Source organism: Vicugna pacos, chromosome 20 (genome assembly GCF_048564905.1).
Source record: "Vicugna pacos chromosome 20, VicPac4, whole genome shotgun sequence".
Taxonomy (NCBI): domain Eukaryota; kingdom Metazoa; phylum Chordata; class Mammalia; order Artiodactyla; family Camelidae; genus Vicugna; species Vicugna pacos.
Genome location: NC_133006.1, coordinates 5,981,049 through 6,000,399, shown reverse-complemented (window position 1 = coordinate 6,000,399; position 19,351 = coordinate 5,981,049). Strand labels below are relative to the sequence as shown.

Sequence of the window (19,351 nt, the reverse complement as noted above, 5' to 3'; positions counted from 1 at the left end):
TTGAAATGCTCGCCAGAGTTATTAGTAAAACCCAGGAATTTCTATCTAGAAGTCAAGAACACTGGGATGAGATCGCTCTGCTCAGTAGAGCGCTGTGGGTACTTACAGGAGAAGGCACCCAGCCATTCAGAGTCACTCAGATCTTGATCTGCCTTCCTCTAGTAAATACATAATTTAATAAAAATAAATAAATATGGACATCTCCCTCCACCAGGTCCCACCTGGCCAGAGGCTGAGCTGAAACTAGTAGCCCATTTCACAGAGAACGTTAAGCCAGCCACTGAATATTTAGAATTACTTTGACAGTATTTTCCTGGGATTTTGGAGCGCAGAGAGGAGGCTTCAGCTTATAATCTGACTTGAGTACTGCAAAGGGACCTATTATGTCTATACATTCCAAAACTGATACATATTAGAAAACAATCGAAAACTTTTAGCTATTATGAAAGTTTATGAAATTATAGGGGGTTTTTTTGTAGTCCTGTACTTGCCTTTCAGGGTTTTTATTTAATTCATAACAGAGAATTTATATTTAAATACAAAAGTGGATGAGATACCTGAATTATATTTTGATTTTCATTTAGTTTCCTTAAATTTGATCATTTTTGTTTTTTAGAATTTCAGAGGTGGCTTTTGCATTTTTGAATCCTGCATTAATTGTATCACTGACATATTAAAAGTAAACTTAAATGCATTTTTTAATTAAAGTCATTTGCTTTCGTTGGCTGCAAGGTTCCCCTTTCTCTATACCTTATTTCTCAGCTATGTTTTTCACAATTTGGATGTTCCTTAGAACATTGTTTTTCAACTATGAGTTATAACATATTAGTGAGTTGTGAAATCAATGTAATGTGCTGTGATCGGCATTGGTTAAAATGAAATAAAATATAGTAGACAGAATAGAAACTCAGAGAATGCATCACATGTGGTAGGGTATGCTCCGTGAAATTTTGTTTTAGGGGTGTGTGTGTGTGTGTGTGTGGGTGTGTGTGTGTGTTTTCTGTATCAAAACATAGTATGTAAAAAAAAAACATAGTATGTATATTTTCCTGTGAGCTACAATCAAAAAAGATTGAAAGCCATTGGCTTATATTATTCATCCAACCACATATCTTGGAGAAAAGGTCTTATTTAATCTCATCCCCTATAACTACTTGGAGAATTATTTACGTAGTTTCTGTTAGCAAAAAAATAAAAATAAAAAATAAAGAGGAGAAGATAACTACATGGTGAATTTTTTTTTTACTAACTATAGAAACTAGCAGTGTTTACTGTATAGCCATATTCACAATATACCTTCTGAATTTGCTAATTGGCAGGTAATATGAACATTGAATCACCTGTTTGTGGAGGTTACAATAGTGGCCTGAAATCTCCTGAAAAGTAGTCATTTTAAAAGAGGTCTGATATGTCCATTCTGGTTGGTCTTGAACGAATTATGTGTTTGTGAAGAAACTGGAGAATTTGCTCTTTAACTAAACCATATCAGCAGGAGAAGATTTTAGTATAGTTAAGGATATTATGCAAACTATGTTTCTGTAAGCAAATTTTTCCCATTTTTTTTTACTGTGGTAAAAACACATAGCATCAAATTTACACCTTAACTCATTTTTAAGTGTATATAGTGCAGGAGCATAAGGCACGGTCACATTGTTGTGCAACCATCACCACCATCTGTCTCCAGAACTCTTCATCTTGCAAAAATGAAACTCTATACCCATTAATCAGTAATTTCCCAGTCCCCTTTCCCCCTCAGCCCTGGGCTTATTTAGTAATATTGTGCATTTAAGTAAGGCACTGGGGAGGAAGATGTTAAAGCAGATGGCCTGCTCTCCGGGAAAAGGAATGAAGAGGAAAGAAAATAAAGCAGGTGATATAGCTTAACTCCTTTTAAATATGGTAACTGAGCCCCTAGGTCAGGGTTGAGCAAGCTGCTCCTTGTCTGCCTGCCTCCTGTTTTTGTACAGCCTGTAAATTAATAGGTTTTACAGTTTTAAACAGTTGAAATAAATCAGTATAAGAATAGCATGTTGACACATTGTGACTGACTATATTTCAATTTTTAAAAAATAGCATATCTTGATATGTGAAAATGACATACAATGCAAGTTTCAGTGTCCACAAATAAAGTTTTATTGGAACACATCCACACTTCTGTGTTTGCAGATTGCCTGTGGCTGCTTTCCTGCTCTAGGGGCAGAGCTGAGTAGTTGTGACGGAGACCACGTGCGGCGGCCTCATCACTCCGCACTGCTGCTCAGTGCGGCACAGATCACAGGCAACTGTAATAAGGCAACACTGTGTTAGCGCCCTGCATATTGTCATACGGTTGTATGAGATTTTATTTTTTATTACCAGTGCCTGCCAAAGCAAGGAAAGAAAGAAAAAGCTAGACCCAGTGCTTTTAAAGCAGAGTGGAGTATGGGTTATTTTGTTATCAAATTAGAAGGCAGCGCATTTTGTGTATTATAGAGTGACACTGTAGCTGTACTAAAAGAACAGGCTATATGTCAACATTACTGAACTCAGCACTCATCACAGTATTTCCAGCTCACAGGACAGCCAGTCCGAAACGCTAGATAATTTAAAATGAAGTATCACAGCAGAATTTTATCACAGAAATTAAAAATGAAAATGATTCTATAACCAAAATGTTTCTGAGTGGTTCATTTGTTAGCCAAACAAGGAAGGACATTTACCTATAGTGAGTTAATTAAATTGTGCTTTATTGCAGTAGCAATATTCACAGGGCTGGGCAACAAGCACCAATTTTTTAAAAACATTTTTGTCCCTATTAAAAGAAACCCTAATTGAGGGTGAGGAGGATATAGCTCAGTGGTAGAGCATGTGCTTGGCATGCACGAGGTCCTGGGTTCAATCCCCAGTACCGCCATTAAAAATAAATAAATAAGTCAATAAATAAATACCTAATCGCCTGCACCACAAAAAATAAGACAAAAAAATTTAATAAAAAAGAAATCCTAGTGGGAATGCAATTTGGTATAGCCACTATGAAAAACAGTATGGAGATTCCTTTAAAAACTAAAAATAGAGTTACCATATGATCCCACAATCCCACCCCTGGGCATATATTTGGAGAAAACTGTCATTTGAAAAGATATATGTGCCCCAATGTTCACAGCAGTACTATTTACAATAGCCAAGACATGGAAACAGCCTAAATGTCCTTCGACAGATGATTGGATAAAGAAGTTGTGAGATATATATATATATCTATATATCTGTATATATATATATCTGTATATATAGATATATATATATATCTCAGCCAGAAAAGAATGAAATAATGCTATCTGCAACAACATGGATGGACCTAGAGATTATCATACTAAGTGAAGTAAGTCAGACAGAGAAAGATGAATATCACATGATATCACTTATATGTGGAATCTGAAAAAATGAGACAAATGAATTTATTTACAGAACAGACTCGCAGACAGAAAACAAACTTATGGTTACCAAAGGGGAAAGGTGTGGAGGATCAATTAGGAGTTTGGGGTTAGTAGATACAGATTACTATATATAAAACACATAAACAACAAGGTCCTTACTGTATAGCACAGGGAACTATATTCAATATCTTGTAATAACCTATAATGAAAAAGAATATGTATGTACAACTCAATTACTATACTGTACACCTGAAACTAACACAACATTGTAAATCAACTATACTCAATTAAAATTTAAAAAACCTATACCCATTAGCAGGCATTCCTTCCTCTGCTCCCAAATTTCTCACCCCTAAGAAACCACTAATCTATTTTCTGTCTCTATAAATTTGACAGTTCTTGACATTTCGTATAAAGGGGACTCACACAACGTGTGGTCTTTTGTGACTGATGTCTTCTACTCAGTGTAACGTTTCCAAGGCTCACTCATGTCATAGCTTGCCTTGGAACCTCATTTCTTATTGCTGCTGAGCCATATTTCACTGTACGGATTTATTACATTCTATTTACCTCTTCGTGAGTTGATAGACATTGGGGTTTTTCCACTTTTTAGGGGTTATGAATAACACTGCTATGAACATTTGTGTACAAGCTTCGTGTGGATGTATGTTTTCATTTCTGTTGGGTATATACTTAAAAGTGGAACTGATATGTCATATGGTGACTCAATATTTAACTTTTGGGGGAACTCCCATATTGTTTTCCAAAATGCCTGCACTATTTTACAATCCTACCAACAAAATGTAAGGGCTTCGATTTCCCCCTTTACCATCACTTTTTGTTTTCTGTCTTTTTTGAGTATAGCCGTCTCAGTGGCCATGAGGAGGCGTCTCGTAGTGTTTGTGAGCATTTCTGTAGCGATTAATGATACTGAGCATCTTTTCATGTGCTTATTGGCTATTCGTATATCGTCTTTGAAGAAGTGTCTGTTTAAATCCTTTGTCCATTTAAAACATTGGGTTGTCTTTTTACCATTGCAAGAGTTCTTTATATATCTTATATACATGTCCCTTATGAGATCTGTTTTCAAATATTTTTTCAGATTGTGTAGGTTGTCTTTTTACTTTCTTGATGGTATTAATGTAATAACAAATTACAAGGCAAAGCAAGTAATTATATGGAAAACTTACACTGAGGAGGTAAAGTCATTTCAGGAACAACCAAGGTGTGACTCATAAGTATGATTTGTGAAAATGTTTTTGTTGTCATATCTGTGAAATCATCGCCTAACCCAAGATCACAGAATTTACCCCGATGTTTTCTTCTAAGAGTTTATGGTTTTAGTTCGTACGTTTAGGTCTATGATCTAAAATTACATTTTGAGTTAATTTGTGTGTCTGTTGTGAGGTGGGATTCCTTTTGCATATGAATATTCACTTGTTCCAGCACCATCTGTTGCAAAGATTCTTCTTTTCCTCATTTAATTGTCTCGGCATTCTTGTCAAAAACTAACTGACCATATATATAAGGATTTAGTTCTGGACTCTTAATTCTGTTCCAGTGATTTACATGTCAATCCTTTTACAGTACCACACTGTCTTAACTTCTGTAGCTTTGTGGTAAGGTTTCAAATAGGGAAGTGTAAGTCTTCCAAGTTTCTTCTTTTTTAAGACTGTGTTGGCCATTTTGAATCTCTTGCATTTCCACATAAGTTTTGAGGCCATCTTGGCAATTTCTGAAAATACCATGTATTATTGAACCAATAACGTCAATGGTGAGCTTCATTCTTGTGGACTTGACCGTTGTCAGTTCCATGAATTTTTTTCAGATGTAGAAGTTGAATATTCTAACTTGCCCTGTCATACAGCATTTCAGTAGCTTAGCAGTGGTAAATCTTGAGGCGAACATTTGAGTTCAGGGGCAAAACTGAAATTTCTGTGAATGAGAACTGCCCTCAGCTACTTCTATGGAACAGTGAATGGCTTTGGAAATTAGCTTTTGCTGCAGACTTGATAATGCTGACAATTAGCTCATTAACAAATTACAAGGCAAAGCAAGTAATTACATGGAAAACTTACAATGAGGAGGTAAAGTCATTTCAATAACAACTAAGGTGTGACTCATAATTAATGTCAAGTGCTTATACACTTCCCCTGCTGTCAGAAGTTAAACAAGAAATGAGATGTTCATCCCCACTCATATCTGCACTGGATATATTTTTCAAGTCCAAATTACATTGCCAGCATTGTCTTTCAGACATCAATGCAAATGCAAAGGAAATTTCCATATTTTGAAATACATTTTTACTATGCGATTGAAGAGTTTCCACTTAACCTTTAATCAGAAGTAATTAATCCACAAGGTAATGGCACACTGAAAGGCAAATATAAAAGAATTTAACAGAAGTCTATAAAAGTCTACTAAGAGATGAATATACTCAGTTAAAGTTATAAACTCATATTGAGAGTTACGGACTTTCTTGATAATGGTTGTATAACATTGTGATTTTGAGAAAGAAAGGAAGGGGGCAGGGCATAACCATTAAAAGAATGAAACAACAATTAACACTAAGATAGCAGAAGATTCAACTCCTGGTAGACCTTGAGGCCCAAGATGGCGGGAGATTTGACTTCCAGTAGACCTTGAGTTTCATTATATGTTCATTGTAATATTAACATGGTGAATGACACACCCACAGGCACCATGACAGTTCTGAGGCTGACCATAAAAGGTCAAAAAGTGGATGATAGCCCAATTCCTGGGAATCCCAGCCCCTTCCCCCAAAGTAGCTGGAATCATCCTCCCAGTTGTTAGCATGTGAAATCACCCAGCCCATAAAAACTAACAACTCCCACACCTCTTGGTCACTCTCTGGCCTTCTGAGATGGCCTACACTCTGTCTATGGAGTGTGCGTCTCTCTGAATAAATCTGTCTTCATTCAACTATGGCTCACTCTTGAATTCTTTCCTGTGCAAAGACAAGTATCCTCACTTGATGAGGCATGTCCCAGGGACTCACCTGGGACATGGCCATCCTCTCGTGCCCCATTTTCCTGTATCAAATATACTAAAAACCACTGGACATACTCTTAAAATGGTTAAAAGGGTAAAGATTTATGTTACGTGAATTTTATCTCAATAAAGAACATAGTAAGTTCGTGGATTAATATCAGTACATGGTAGTCCAGTGTGACTTAATTACAAATACTAAACTTTATCAGTGTGAAAGACATTTTCAAGGATAAAATACGTAAAATCTCATTACAAGTCAGCATTAGCAAGTGAGCATTTGCAATTAATTTTGATGGTAGGGAACTTTTGAACTCCAATTAAACAAGACGTTATTTTTAAAATTCCATTTTCATTAGCAGAGCTGTCTTAGAAAAGGTTGTACTCCATTATTACTAGTACACATTCAGTTTTATGAATAAAATTTCATGAAGATTTATTTTCTCTCTTGCTGATAAGTACCTACATGATACCCTTGATTTGGCCTCTCGGCCTGCAAAGCCTAAAACATTTACTATCTGACCCTTCACAGAAAATGTCTTTGACCTTGCTCTGAGTAAACAGATTCAGATATTCGCTAGGAGGGGAGTTTTTGTCTACGGAAGGTTCATACTTGTATATAGCCCTGATTTAAGACTGCTTATGGCAAACACATCCAGAACCTATGGATTTATAACTCCCTGGAGAAGGTCATGTGAGCTATACAACTCAGAGGTATACAATGGAGATGTGGCGTAACTTAAACACACCCACTGTGCGAGGTGACCCCAAACTTCAGGGAGGCCCTACCTACCATTCTAGACCACAGAGCACCTATGTCATATGAGAAGGAAGAACCTACAAAGCCAGCAGGATGTCCTCGACGTCTCCCCATTCTGCCTGTGCCCTCCCATTGCTGGTATCTTTGAAATTATTAACAGAGCTTAATACTGGGTAAGAGCTCTGATATTTGTGAGTGAGGTGTGACAGTCCAGCACGTGTTAGCTGAAGTACTCTTCAGGTATTTGAAAACCTAAAGTAAGTCTACAAAGAGTCACAACAAACAATTTTGGCAAGGCCATCCCAAATGTTATTTTATGCTTGGAGTAGAGAATAATGAATATCTTTTAAAATAGGTAAAAGAACCATGTATTCTAAAAGAATTACTTGGTGTAATTTGGTAAGGGGCATAGTTACTTTCTGTTCAACAGTTCCTTTAAGCACAGTCTCCTCTGTAGTTTAAGTTAATGATTTGTAATTAAGTATCTTTTTGAGACAGGAGAGAAGGGGGCAAGGCACACTCATTAAAAGAATGACACAGCAATTGGGGAAAACAGGATGAGGCATAAACTGGTTTGAACCAACTTGGCCCAGGATGGCAGAAGGTTCAACTTCCAGTAGACCTTGAGCTTCATTATACACTCATTGTAATACATCAGCTGCTAAATGACACACCGACAGGTGCCATGACAGTTCCAAGGCTGACTGTAAAAGGCTACAAAGCAGGCGCGGGCCCAATTTCTGGAAACCCCCTTCCTTTCCCCAGAACAGTTGGAACAATCCCCCCACTTGTTAGCATATGAAACTACCCAGCCCATTAAAAACTAACCACTACCACCACCACCCTTCTCCGGGACTGCTCTCCCTTCTGAGATGGCCGCGCTCTGTCTATGGAGTGTGCATCTCCCTGACTAAATCCGCTTTCACTCTATTATGGCTCGCTCTTGAATTCTTTCCTGTGCAAGATGAGAACTTACACTCTCCAGTAATACCTTCATGAAAACCAATCAACGTATGCAAGTAATTAGGATGCTAGGACCAAATGTGCTACATCATGCATACACAGCAAGAGCTAGATTTGCTCCTTTTAACCATATTCTACCTAACAACTATCATCTGCTTTACCAGATTTTGAAAAAAATGATTCTGCCTTAAAATTTTTATGAAATGTATTGTTGCCTTTGAGGTTTTGTTTCCTTTTTTTTTTTTTTTGCTTTGTTTTGTGGGGGTAAGTAATCAGGTTTTTCTTTTATTTAATAGAGGTACCAGGGATTGAACCCAGGACCTCATGCATGCTAAGCACGCACTTTACCACTGACCTATACCCTCCCTGCCATTTCCCCTTCTTTATGGCACTATTCTTAAAATTACACCAAAGAAAAATCTTCTATCTCAAAACTTTAGAATTTTCAGAAAAAAAACAAAACAAATGTCTAGGCATTTCTTATTGCTCTCCCTTGGAATGTTTTGATCCTGATGAGATCTGCTATTATTAATGTCTTTTTCCTAAAGATACATAACTTCAGTTCTCAGATAATTTGCATAATTTTGTAATATTCCTACTTTGTTTTTCAGACTCCTCATAACTGATACACAAGAAAAAAACTTAGGAAGATGGAAAAAAATTATACTATTTGATTTTTTAAGTGATAACTGCCTGTATTTCACATCCTGGAAACATCCTTGGGATGGGGATGAGTCCAAAGACTTCTGAATCAAGTGCAAATGTGTCTTAAATTGGTCCATGGGAGAAAGAACAATCAGAATTACAGAGTGAAATAGGTTACCTGAGTGACCGTTGCTATTGTGAAACATAAAGCTGGAAATACATCATATTTCCTTTTGTTTGTTTTTCATTGTAAGGAAAAACATTAACATTTGGACTATGTCCAGAGTAGCACCATCTCATGAGCATTCCCTTTTCCTACAATTTCAGGAAACCTTTGGTAACTAACTGAGAAAATGCAGAAGATCTTGCAAACTGAGGAAATTACCAATACTCAAGCTCTCAGAAAAGGGAAGAGGAAACGGACGGAGACAATGGACTCAGAAAACGCGAACAGTGACGTGGATAAGGGGCAGGTTGGTGTTCTGTGACCATGGCGTCACTTTATCACCTCTCTCCACCACAATTCCACAATTCCTCGTAATTGATTAGTGTTTTCCCCCTCTTCTATTTACTCTTCCCTTTAATTCTTTATTCAACTGGAGGAATAAAGTTCCATATCCTCTTTTTAATGTGGAACAAGTTGAATTAGGAACATACTCAAAAGACATTTTACCTGCTTCTAGTTGAGTGTGGTCAGTTATGCATTGCTCGAACTTTCCTTGATATTCTGGGAAATTAAGATCAGCAGACTGTCAGGAAATATTTTTTCCTCTTGCAAACCACTGGAGACATTGGAACACCTCCTCCAAAAATGTACTGTCTGCTTTTCCTTTTTGATGCCAATTTGTAACCCATTCTCATCACAGGCTTGGCCAGGATCCCTTTCTTATTGGTGTTTTATTCATTTATTCCTTTTTCACCTGAATCCACCACTCCCATTCTCCTCCTACACTTAGGACAAACTATCGATGTGTTTATTCTTTTTTTTTTTTATTGCAGTATAATCAGCTACAATTTGTTGATTTCTGTTGTACAGTATCATGTCCCAGTCATGCATAAACATACATATATTCGTTTTCATATACTTTTTCATTATAGGCTATTACAGGATATTAAATATAGTTCCCCGTGCTATACAGAAGAAATTTTTTGTATCTATTTTTATATACAGTGGTTAACATTTGCAAATCTCAAATTCCCAAAGTTATCCCTGCCCATCCCCTCTCCCCCGAATGTGTTTATTCTTTTATCAATGTGTTTATATCTTTTTCTTTGTGCATCTTTGTACTACATGTAGTGTTTGTGTGCATGTATTTTTGTTTAATTTTTAAAATACATACTCATGGTTTAAAATAATTTTTTAGTCTTTGAGTATGGTTCTATGGACATTCAGAATGGTCCAGCATCTGGCATCCTGTCTGTCACAGGCTGTCCCACAATACAGCCTCCAAGAAAACTAGGCTGTCCCAACCCCCTGGTAATAGATTTGTTTACCTTTATACCAAGAAGCTTAGGAAAGCACCAAAACCCTCATGTGAAATGTGCCCAAGCCAAATTTAAGAAGTTGGTTTGGTGAGACCCAAAGTTTCTAGAGGTTTTCTGAAATGAAACATGTCAGCAGGGCCTGTGGTGGCTCTGTGTCTGCTAAGTGTGTCCGTGACCAGATCACACACGCTTTCCTCACCGAGGAGCTGAAAATCCTCGTGAAAGTGTTGAAGGCACAAGCAGAGTCAGAAAGGTAAATTGAAAATGAAGCTTTTGAGGGTAATAAAAAAACCGAAAGGCTAAAAAATATATATCCATTTATCTGGAGAGAGAGAGTGTGTGTGTGTGTGTGTGTCAGTCTCCCTTAGATCCTGTCCCCAGCCACCCTGTTCCCACCTCCCGCAGGTAAATACATTTACTGCTTTCTTGTTTGTCCTCCCAGCGTTTCTTTGTTCAAATAAAGCAAACATGAATGTAGATACTCTTCTGTCTTTTGCACAAGAAGTAAATTACTAGATATGCTGCTTTGAACTTTGCTTTTTTACTTAATATATTTTGACGATCTTTCCCTTAGCATGTAAAGAACTCTCTCTTTTTTACAAAACCCTGTTATTTCTCTGGGTATATGTATGCTTTTTAAAAAATTTTTAAACGTTTATTTTGTGGGGGGAGGTAATTAGGCTTATTTATTTATGTTATAATGGAGGTACTAGGGATTGAACCCAGGACCTCATGCATGCTAAGCACACGCTCTACCCCTGGGCTGTCCCCTCCCCTCTGCACTGCTCTTTATTTAACCAGTCCCCTAGGACTGATCCGGCTTGTTTCCAATCTTTTTCTTTTTACACGCTGCCCTGTGGCTACAACCATGTGGCTACATCATTTCGTACATCGTTTAGTACATTGGTATTGTAATGTGCAAGTCAGTCTGTTTCTGATTTTTCAGTCAGCACTGCTTTTAACATCTGTCTGTATCACTATCATACATGATCCGTTGTGTCTAACACAGCGTAGCGTATTGGACTTATCCTTTCTTCCAATGAGGAAAACCTAGATTACCTCCAGTATCTCGGTGCTACAAACAATAACAAAATAAATCCCCCCTTACATGTCTTTTTAAGAAAACAGTGTGAGCACGTGTCTGGAATAATCACATAGGAGGGTGAGTACCGGCTTGCATGACAATGAAATTTTTTTCCAGAATGTCTGCATCAGTCTACATGCCCAGCAGCAGGGCATGAGGGTTTCCTCTGTTTGTACTTCCCTGCCAACACTTAGTATTTACATCCATATTTCATATTTTTGGCCATTGATGGAAGAAAATGATTTTTTGTTTATTTTTCCTGGTGCAGGTTTTGCAGGTCCAGTGGTTCCTCCAGGGTAATATAGCCACCTGCCCTTGCAGGCCGGTACTGTGATTTCTTCTGCAATTTGTTTTTCTCGAAAACTGAATAGCGTTCCAAACTATTTATTTCGATTTGGTTTCAGGGCAAGTAACTGCAGCCAGAGATCTCATTTGATCATAAATAAGCCTGAAAACTCTCCTCTCTTATTAGAGCGGCTCAGCCTCTTTCTCTCCAGCTGAGGGTGGTTACTTAATTGCCGGATCAAACAAAAAGCTTGAAGGTAACGCACTGAATGTGATGCTTACCGATGGGGGTGGATTTCAGCGTCTGGTAGAGAGCACTTGAAGAGAAGCTCTTGAAAAAGCCTTGAGGTCACAGTCTCACCTCTCACTATTTAGATGTAGGAGTAATTGGCTTTTTCAAACCTTGAACACTGAACATTCTTGGACTCAGTTTAGACTGCATGCTGCATTCTAAATGCAGGCGGAAGGAGAAAGCCTTCCATTTCTGCGAACCAGCTAGCCCTGACAAGACGTCGCTGACACACACCAACATTCTTTCTTTTTCCAAGCTCGGTAAGCACATGGTCTGCCTTCCAAGGTATTGCAGGTGACAGTGTTAGCAAATATGTCATCACCAGGGTCTAACAAGAGTCTGGGACCTTCCAGCATGTTACACCTTTGCCCACAGCCTGACCTCTTAGTAATTCAAACATATGTCAAGTCTTGAGTATCCTGCTTCTGGGTACCAAAACCTGCATTCGTTAGGATGCGTGTTACAAAGATTGTAACAAAGACCCAAATGTAACAGTGGCTTATAAAGATGGAAGGAAGTTAATTTCCCTTTCACACAACAGCAGGAGCCGTCCTGGGTTGCTATAGCAGCGCCACAATGTTGAGGATCCCTCTTATCTTGTTCATCCATCTTCCCTAACTCCCAGCCTCTATCTCTGGGCCAAGGTGATCCTCCAGCTCCCACCCCCATGCCTTCCTCTCTGCCCATGGGAAAAAGAGACTTCAGGCAGGAGAAGGCAGGCCCATTCCTTCAAAGGTCATGATCCAGCAGTGGTACACACGGTTTCCACTCATATTTGATGGGTGGAAACTTAGTCACACAGCCACGCTGCACTGCCTGGGAGTCTGGGGAATGTAATGTAGCTGGCAGCTACCTGCTCAGATAAAATCCTCGTTACATACTGTAACAAATGGAAGGTCAGATACCTGGAGACAGCTAGCAGTCTCTGCCACTGTCCATTTTCCTACTGAGTTTTTATATACTCTGCGGGATTTCTTGGTCTATCTGGTGGTTTTCCTGTTTTACTCTTACTGATTTGCACGAATACCTCATCTATTGTAGAACTCAGTCTCTTATGGTTTTAGATTTTGTAGGTATCTTCTCCTGATCTATTTTGTCTATTAACTTTGTCTTCCATTGATGCTTACAAGTGGATTCACCTTTGCTTGATTTCATTTCTCTCTTGTAGGAACTTGCTACAAGAACTAGACCATACATTCTCATTTTTTCCCAATTATTCTGCATAGAACTATGATCTCAGTAGGTATCCTTCAGTTTTTTTAAAGAATATTTCTTTTCTTTTTCTTTTTTAAGAATATTTCATTTCTATTTAACCAAATCCATCATTTTTTTCTTTAGGATTTGTGTATCTAGGGCAATTACATTAGCTAGTTGCCCACACAGGACAACAGTAATTTTCATTACCATTATATATATCTGTCACACACATATATGGAATAATGAAATATATACACATACATAGATTTGTGTATGTGTAAAATAAGGATTTAGGTTGAATGTGTTCATTACCAATCATACAAAAATGTATTGTATTTTCTACAACTGATCTCATCTGGTTTTTAATTCTCCACCCCTGCTTGACAAGAAAGAGGGGGGAAAGGCTTAAACTTGTCCACTGACAGTGAATTACAGTTAGTGTTCTGGCATTTAAAAGTCCCTTTGAGCTGTTGGTGTAGTTTCGGTCAAGTCAGGATTTAAGTCTCAGTGGAGACTAGGTTCTCAGCCTCCCCTGCTTCCTGTTTGTTTTTTTTTTCCCCTGGGAAGTGATTCAGCTTTTCAGGAGTGTTACATATCATCCCAGCATCTGGGGAGGGGTGGCTGGTCTTCTGCCCGGGCTGACTTCTCTGCCTGGTTCCTAGGTGTCCAGCGCTGTCAGTCCCTCCAGCATCTCGGGGTTCTGGTGGCACCAGCGGCTGAAGTTCGCCATGCGGGTACCCACCGCCATTGTCTGCAAAGCTCCAGCACTCCGTGGCCTCTCTGTCTACATCCTAAATGACTCCTGTTTCACCAGTTCCCTCAGTACCTACCTATCTCCTGACCGGGACACAGGGAACATTCGGATTCTCTGGCTGCTTTGCACAAGCTCTGGGGAGTCTCCATTTGCCTAGACACTAATTTTGGCCATTTCTGATCTAAAGCCCAGAGAGATGTTGCCCTGATGTTGCGGGACACGGGGCCTCATCAGGGAGTTTATGATGCACTGAGAAGCACGGAGGTGGCCTCTCATTTCTCTGGATGTTTCCATCATCGACCCCGACCCCTGAGATCCACCTCCCTTCCTCCTCAAAGGAGGAGCAAAGACACTGGAACCTGACTTCCTGCCTCTCCAGTTCCATATTCCTCCTAACGCTCAAACCCAGTACTGGCTGTCTCTACCCTTCCTTCAGCAGGAACCTTCTGGATGCCATGCCTTTATCTCTTCCACTCTAAAGTTTATTTTTATACACTTGATAGCCCAGGCTTCTAGGTTTGGATCTTTATAAATTCCATTCTGTGCGCCAATTTTCCAGATTTGGATTTATAGAAATATAAATGCCAGCTTCGTTACTGGAGAAAATTCTTTTCTATTCTTAACACAGCTGGGGTTTTACAACACAAACACACACGTTTGCAGGCTATTGTCCTGATGTCCTTAAAAATATTTTTTAAAGTAAAAGGGGAACCTCAGTGCTTGTTCTGGGTGAATCCTCTCCCTCCTTTGTCTGAGGCAGTGAACCCCAAAGTTGGCCTCATGGCAGAGTCTGGACAGAAAGGCTGTGAATGAAGGTCGGGGGGAGATGGAGGATGGGGGTGGGCTACAGGATCTGAGTGGCGGTCTGGTTGATTTTCCTCGGTTATACTAATTTTTTACTTTGTATTTTTCACTGAAGTTACGTGGAAAGTCAGGATTCTGGTTGCTGTCCCACAGGGGATGTGTGCGTGAACCCTTGACGTCCTCACTTGTTCTGAGCTCCCCTGGGTGTGGGAGCTGAGGCTAGGGCACTCGTGGGCCCAGCTCGGCTCCTGGGAGAGCAGGAACCCGAGGTCTAACGACGTCCCGTCAGCGTACAGAAGGCAGGATAACCACTTTGCGCCGCCTTGATGCTCCCTTTGTCGTGTCTGCCTTGTGTTTCAGAGAGACCCATATTCCGGAAATGCCTTTCTGCCCGGCGAGAGCTCCAGTGAGGATGAACAGCCTCTAGCCGAACTGTCCAAGGAGGAACTGTGCACGAAAGTAAAGAGCCTGAAACAAAAACTAACGAACACCCGGAAAGAAAACAGCCGCCTTCGACAATCTTTGGTCATGCTTCAAGGTAAACTTAGAGAAAACCGACTTTTTTTGAAACTGAATTACCTCCCCTCTGCCAAAATAAAATAATTAAGTAATACAATAATAAGTAAATAAAATATTAAAAAAATCATTAAATTTAAAAAATTGTACAAGACAGGGAGGGTATGGCTCAGTGGTAGAGCATGTGCTTAGCATGCACGAGGTCCAGGGTTCAAGCCCCAGTGCCCCTCCAAAAATAAATAAGCTTAATTACCTACCCCCTGCCAAAATAAAATAATTAAATAATACAATAATAAATAAACAATATATTAAAAAATCATTAGAGAAAATCGACATTTTTGGATGAAAGGAAAAATACATGATGAATGGAAAGTACTGCAAATCAGCCGTCAAGAATTTAAAACTCAGGGTCTTAGATCCCATTTGCTTATATTTGCTTTTATTTTTACTGTACAGCACAGGGAACTATATTCAATATCTTGTAGCAATTTATGGTTAAAAAGAATATGAAAATTAAGATATGTATGTTCCTATATGACTGAAGCATTTTACTGTACACCAGAAATTGACACAATATTGTAAACTGACTATACTTCAATAAAAATTTATTTTAAAAAATCAGTACCTTAGAGAAAGAAAATCAAAAACCACATTTTAAGAAAAGCTGTGATTACATAATTTAATACGGAAGCACTCTATTGAAGCCTCTAGTTTATTGCCTAAAAAATTTTAGGTTATTCCTACAAAATACCAAATGTCATATTCACTTAATAATGTCCAACAAATATTTATTGAGCATTTAATAAAGGCCTGGAGAGAAAAGATCTGTAAGACAGACTATGTCAAGATGTTCACGATGTACTTATCTCGCTCCCGTCTGCTAAGGGAAGCACTAGACAACGGGGCCTGCTGTCATCCCTCATAGAACCACTGGCATTGAAGATTTTATAGATGACATTCTAGGTTTGGGGGTGGGAGGAGTGGTCTGGAAAATAGTCACATTGCACTGAAGACTTATCAAGGAGCAAGAGAGGCCTAAGCAAATTCAAAACCACTTGGCATACTGCCCTTTTTGTTGAATCTTATACTGTGTTTAAGTGTTTACTTTTTGAAAATGACGTTTTCCATTTGTAGTTAAGCATCACGCACTGTTCTGTATAGCTGAATACACGGCAGTTATATCCTCTGTTGGGTAGCATTCTGTGACTAAACAGCAAACGTACAGAGGATTTTGAAAATACATCCCTCTGGCAACTGTGTAAGGAAGTACACAGCGCCTGCCTGCAGGGAAGGACCACTTTTGAAAGGTATCACGGTCATCAGACAACCTGGGTAGCAGCCCAGCCCAGAGCGAGGGCTATGGAAATAAAGAAGACTGTTCCACAAACAGTCTGGGAGGGAGAAATGAGAGGAGACAGGACATTGCGGTGGGCTAGGTTGACAGTAAAGGCCCGTAAGCTTGTCTACGAGTATGTATTAAATCAAAGGCATCACAGGCAGAGGAACAGCTCAAAGGCAGAGCGCATGCTCAGCATGCACAAGGGCCTGGGTTCAATCCCCAGTGCCTCTAATTAACCTAATTACCCGCCCCCACAAAATGAAGGCTTCATAGTTTTAAGTAGAAACAGCCACATGTGAATGGAAATAAGATGTTTATTCCATCAACAAGTCATCCTCTCTTTATTTTTTGAACTTTAAACATTGCCTTTTTATAACTGATGGTTTTTCCTGCCGAGGTTTTTGCAACTTTCAAAGAACAGATCATTCTTATTTTTACATAATCTGTTTCAGAACTCACAGTAAGATGAAGAGCTAGCTGATAAAGTTAGCAGAAATTGCTGGTTAAAGTCTGGATCTTGGAGTCACACACCTTGGGTTGAATCCCAACTCTGCTGACCTGCTTTACAACTGTGCCCTCAGCCTCAACTTCACTTTCCCTGTCTACAAAATGGGTGCAATTTTTCATGTCCTTCTTGCCAAGATGATTAAAGTAGCTAATTGGAAGATATGCTTTACCAGGACCTGGTCAATGACAGGTGGTCAGCAATCATAGTTAATGTTATGGTCTCTGTTTTTATTGGCACCAGAACTTGACCCACAGACCCCCAAAGAGAAAATTAGACCAATTTTTCTCATAAATGTAGAAGAGAAAATTCCAAATGAGAGTGTAGAAAATCAGTTTCAATAGTCTGTGAACTGACACAGCATTGTAAACTGACTATACTTCAACAATAAAAAAAAGAAAAACTGAGGCTGTGGAAAGAATCACTACTACGGCCGGTTTCTCTCTCCCCACACACCGGAATTTCCTTTTCTCCTGTCTCCGCCAGCCTCCCACGCCTCCTTCCAGAGCCTGACTCCCAGCCGATGGCTTGGCCTCACTGAGCAGTTGGAGGATGCGGAGAGACTGTCAGCTCTCCGCAGCCGTGCTTGTATTAATCTCCACTTTCTCCCCTGTCCTCTTGTCCAGACAGAGGCAGTACCTCCATCTGTGCATCAGGTCCCCACCCTCTTTGGCCAAACAGGAGACAGAGCTCTGGGGATTCTCCCCCTTCTCTGCAAGATCACGGTTGCCTTCTCTAATGAGTCATTCCCAGTAGCATCAGGCATAACATTGTTTCTCCCATTAAAAACAACAACAACAAAAAACAAAGAAACATTGCAGGGAGGGTATGGCTGGCATACATGAGGTCTGGGTTCAATCCCCGGTACCTCCATTAATAAATAAATAAATAAACGTAACTATTTCCCCCCACCCCCAAAAACCCCCAACCCTCTTTCAGGTCATTGCTTCTCTGCCTGCTACCCTATTTCTCTCCTTCCCTTTATAGGAAAACTCCTTCAGTGTTGCCTCTACACATTCAATTTTCCCTCTTTTATTGTCTCTGGATCCTACTTCCATTGGTCCTAATCATTCTGCTATGACTTCTCCAACTGCAGCAACAGAAATGTCTGGTCTCCCGGTTCTGGAAGCTAGAATCTCAAAACCAAGGTGTCAGTAGGGCCAGGTGTCCTCTGAAGGCACTGGGGAAGGTCCCCACCTTAGCTTCTGGCTCTTCCCGTCTTCACAGGATGGTCTCTCTATGTGCTTGTCTATATCTGTGTCCAAACTACACCCGTTTTTAATTTAAATTTTTACTTAAATTTTTAAACTTAAATTAATTTTATTTAAATTTTATTTAAAATTTTTTATTGAAGTGTAGTTGCTTTACAATGTTAGTCTCAGGTGTACAGCAAAGCAATTTGGTTACACGTATACATACATATATGTTTTTTCTTTTCAGATTCTTTTCCATTGTATGTAACTAAAGAAATTGAATAGAGTTCCCTGTGCTCTACATAGGTCCTTGTTGTTTATCTATTTTATGTGTAGTAGTGTGCATCTGTTAATCCCAAACTCCTAATTTATCCCTCCCCTGCCCTTTCCCCTTTGGTAACCATAGTCTGTTTTCTATGTCCAGGAGTCTGTTTTTGGTTTATAAACAGAATTTGTATCTTATTTTTTAGATCCCACATATAACTGATGTCATATGATATTTGTGTTTCTCTGTCTGACTCACTTCACTTACTATCATAGTCTCTAGGTAGGTCCATCCATGTTGCTGCAAATGGCATCATTTCATTCTTTCTTATGGCTGAGTAGTATTCCACTATCTATATAGACCATATCTTCTTTATCCATCATCTGTCGATGGACTTTTACAAACTTCCCCCATTTATGAGGACATCAGTCATACTGGATTAGGGCCCACAGTAATGACCTCAGTTTAACTTGATTACATCTGTAAAGACCTATTTCAAATAAGTCACATTCTGAGATACTAGGGGTGGGACTTCAACCTATCTTTTTGAGGGGGACGTAGTTCAACCCATAATATTCCATATTGCTAACCCCAAAGGCCATTTCTCAAGGATTATCTTAAGTGCCCATATCCAGCGCCTGACACGTGTGGCTATCTCTCTTCCCTTGAAAGACTTCTTCGTTTGGCTTCCAGGACACCACATTCACCTGTTTTCTCCTCCACTGCTGCGCTTTCCATCTGGGTCTATTTGTCTGTTTCATTTCATCATCTTACCCTCTAAGTACCTGAGGATGCCCCAGGTGCAGCCCTGGGACTTCTCTCCTTTTTATCTACATTCACTC

At 39.4% G+C, this 19,351-nt stretch overlaps 1 protein-coding gene and 1 non-coding gene across 2 annotated transcripts in view; both read left to right on the top strand.

The window, feature by feature from the left end:
• Positions 1–19,351, top strand: part of BEND6 (BEN domain containing 6) — a 54,510-nt gene that overhangs the window by 9,555 nt on the left and 25,604 nt on the right. The window contains exons 2-3 of the mRNA XM_006211520.4: positions 9,118–9,263; positions 15,052–15,229. Of these exons, the coding sequence (XP_006211582.2) occupies positions 9,144–9,263; positions 15,052–15,229 (298 nt within the window). The 5' untranslated portion in view covers positions 9,118–9,143. The remainder of the gene's footprint in view (positions 1–9,117; positions 9,264–15,051; positions 15,230–19,351) is intronic.
• On the top strand, positions 2,821–2,893 carry TRNAA-GGC (transfer RNA alanine (anticodon GGC)). The gene has a single exon. It is a non-coding gene; the product is annotated as a tRNA-Ala (tRNA).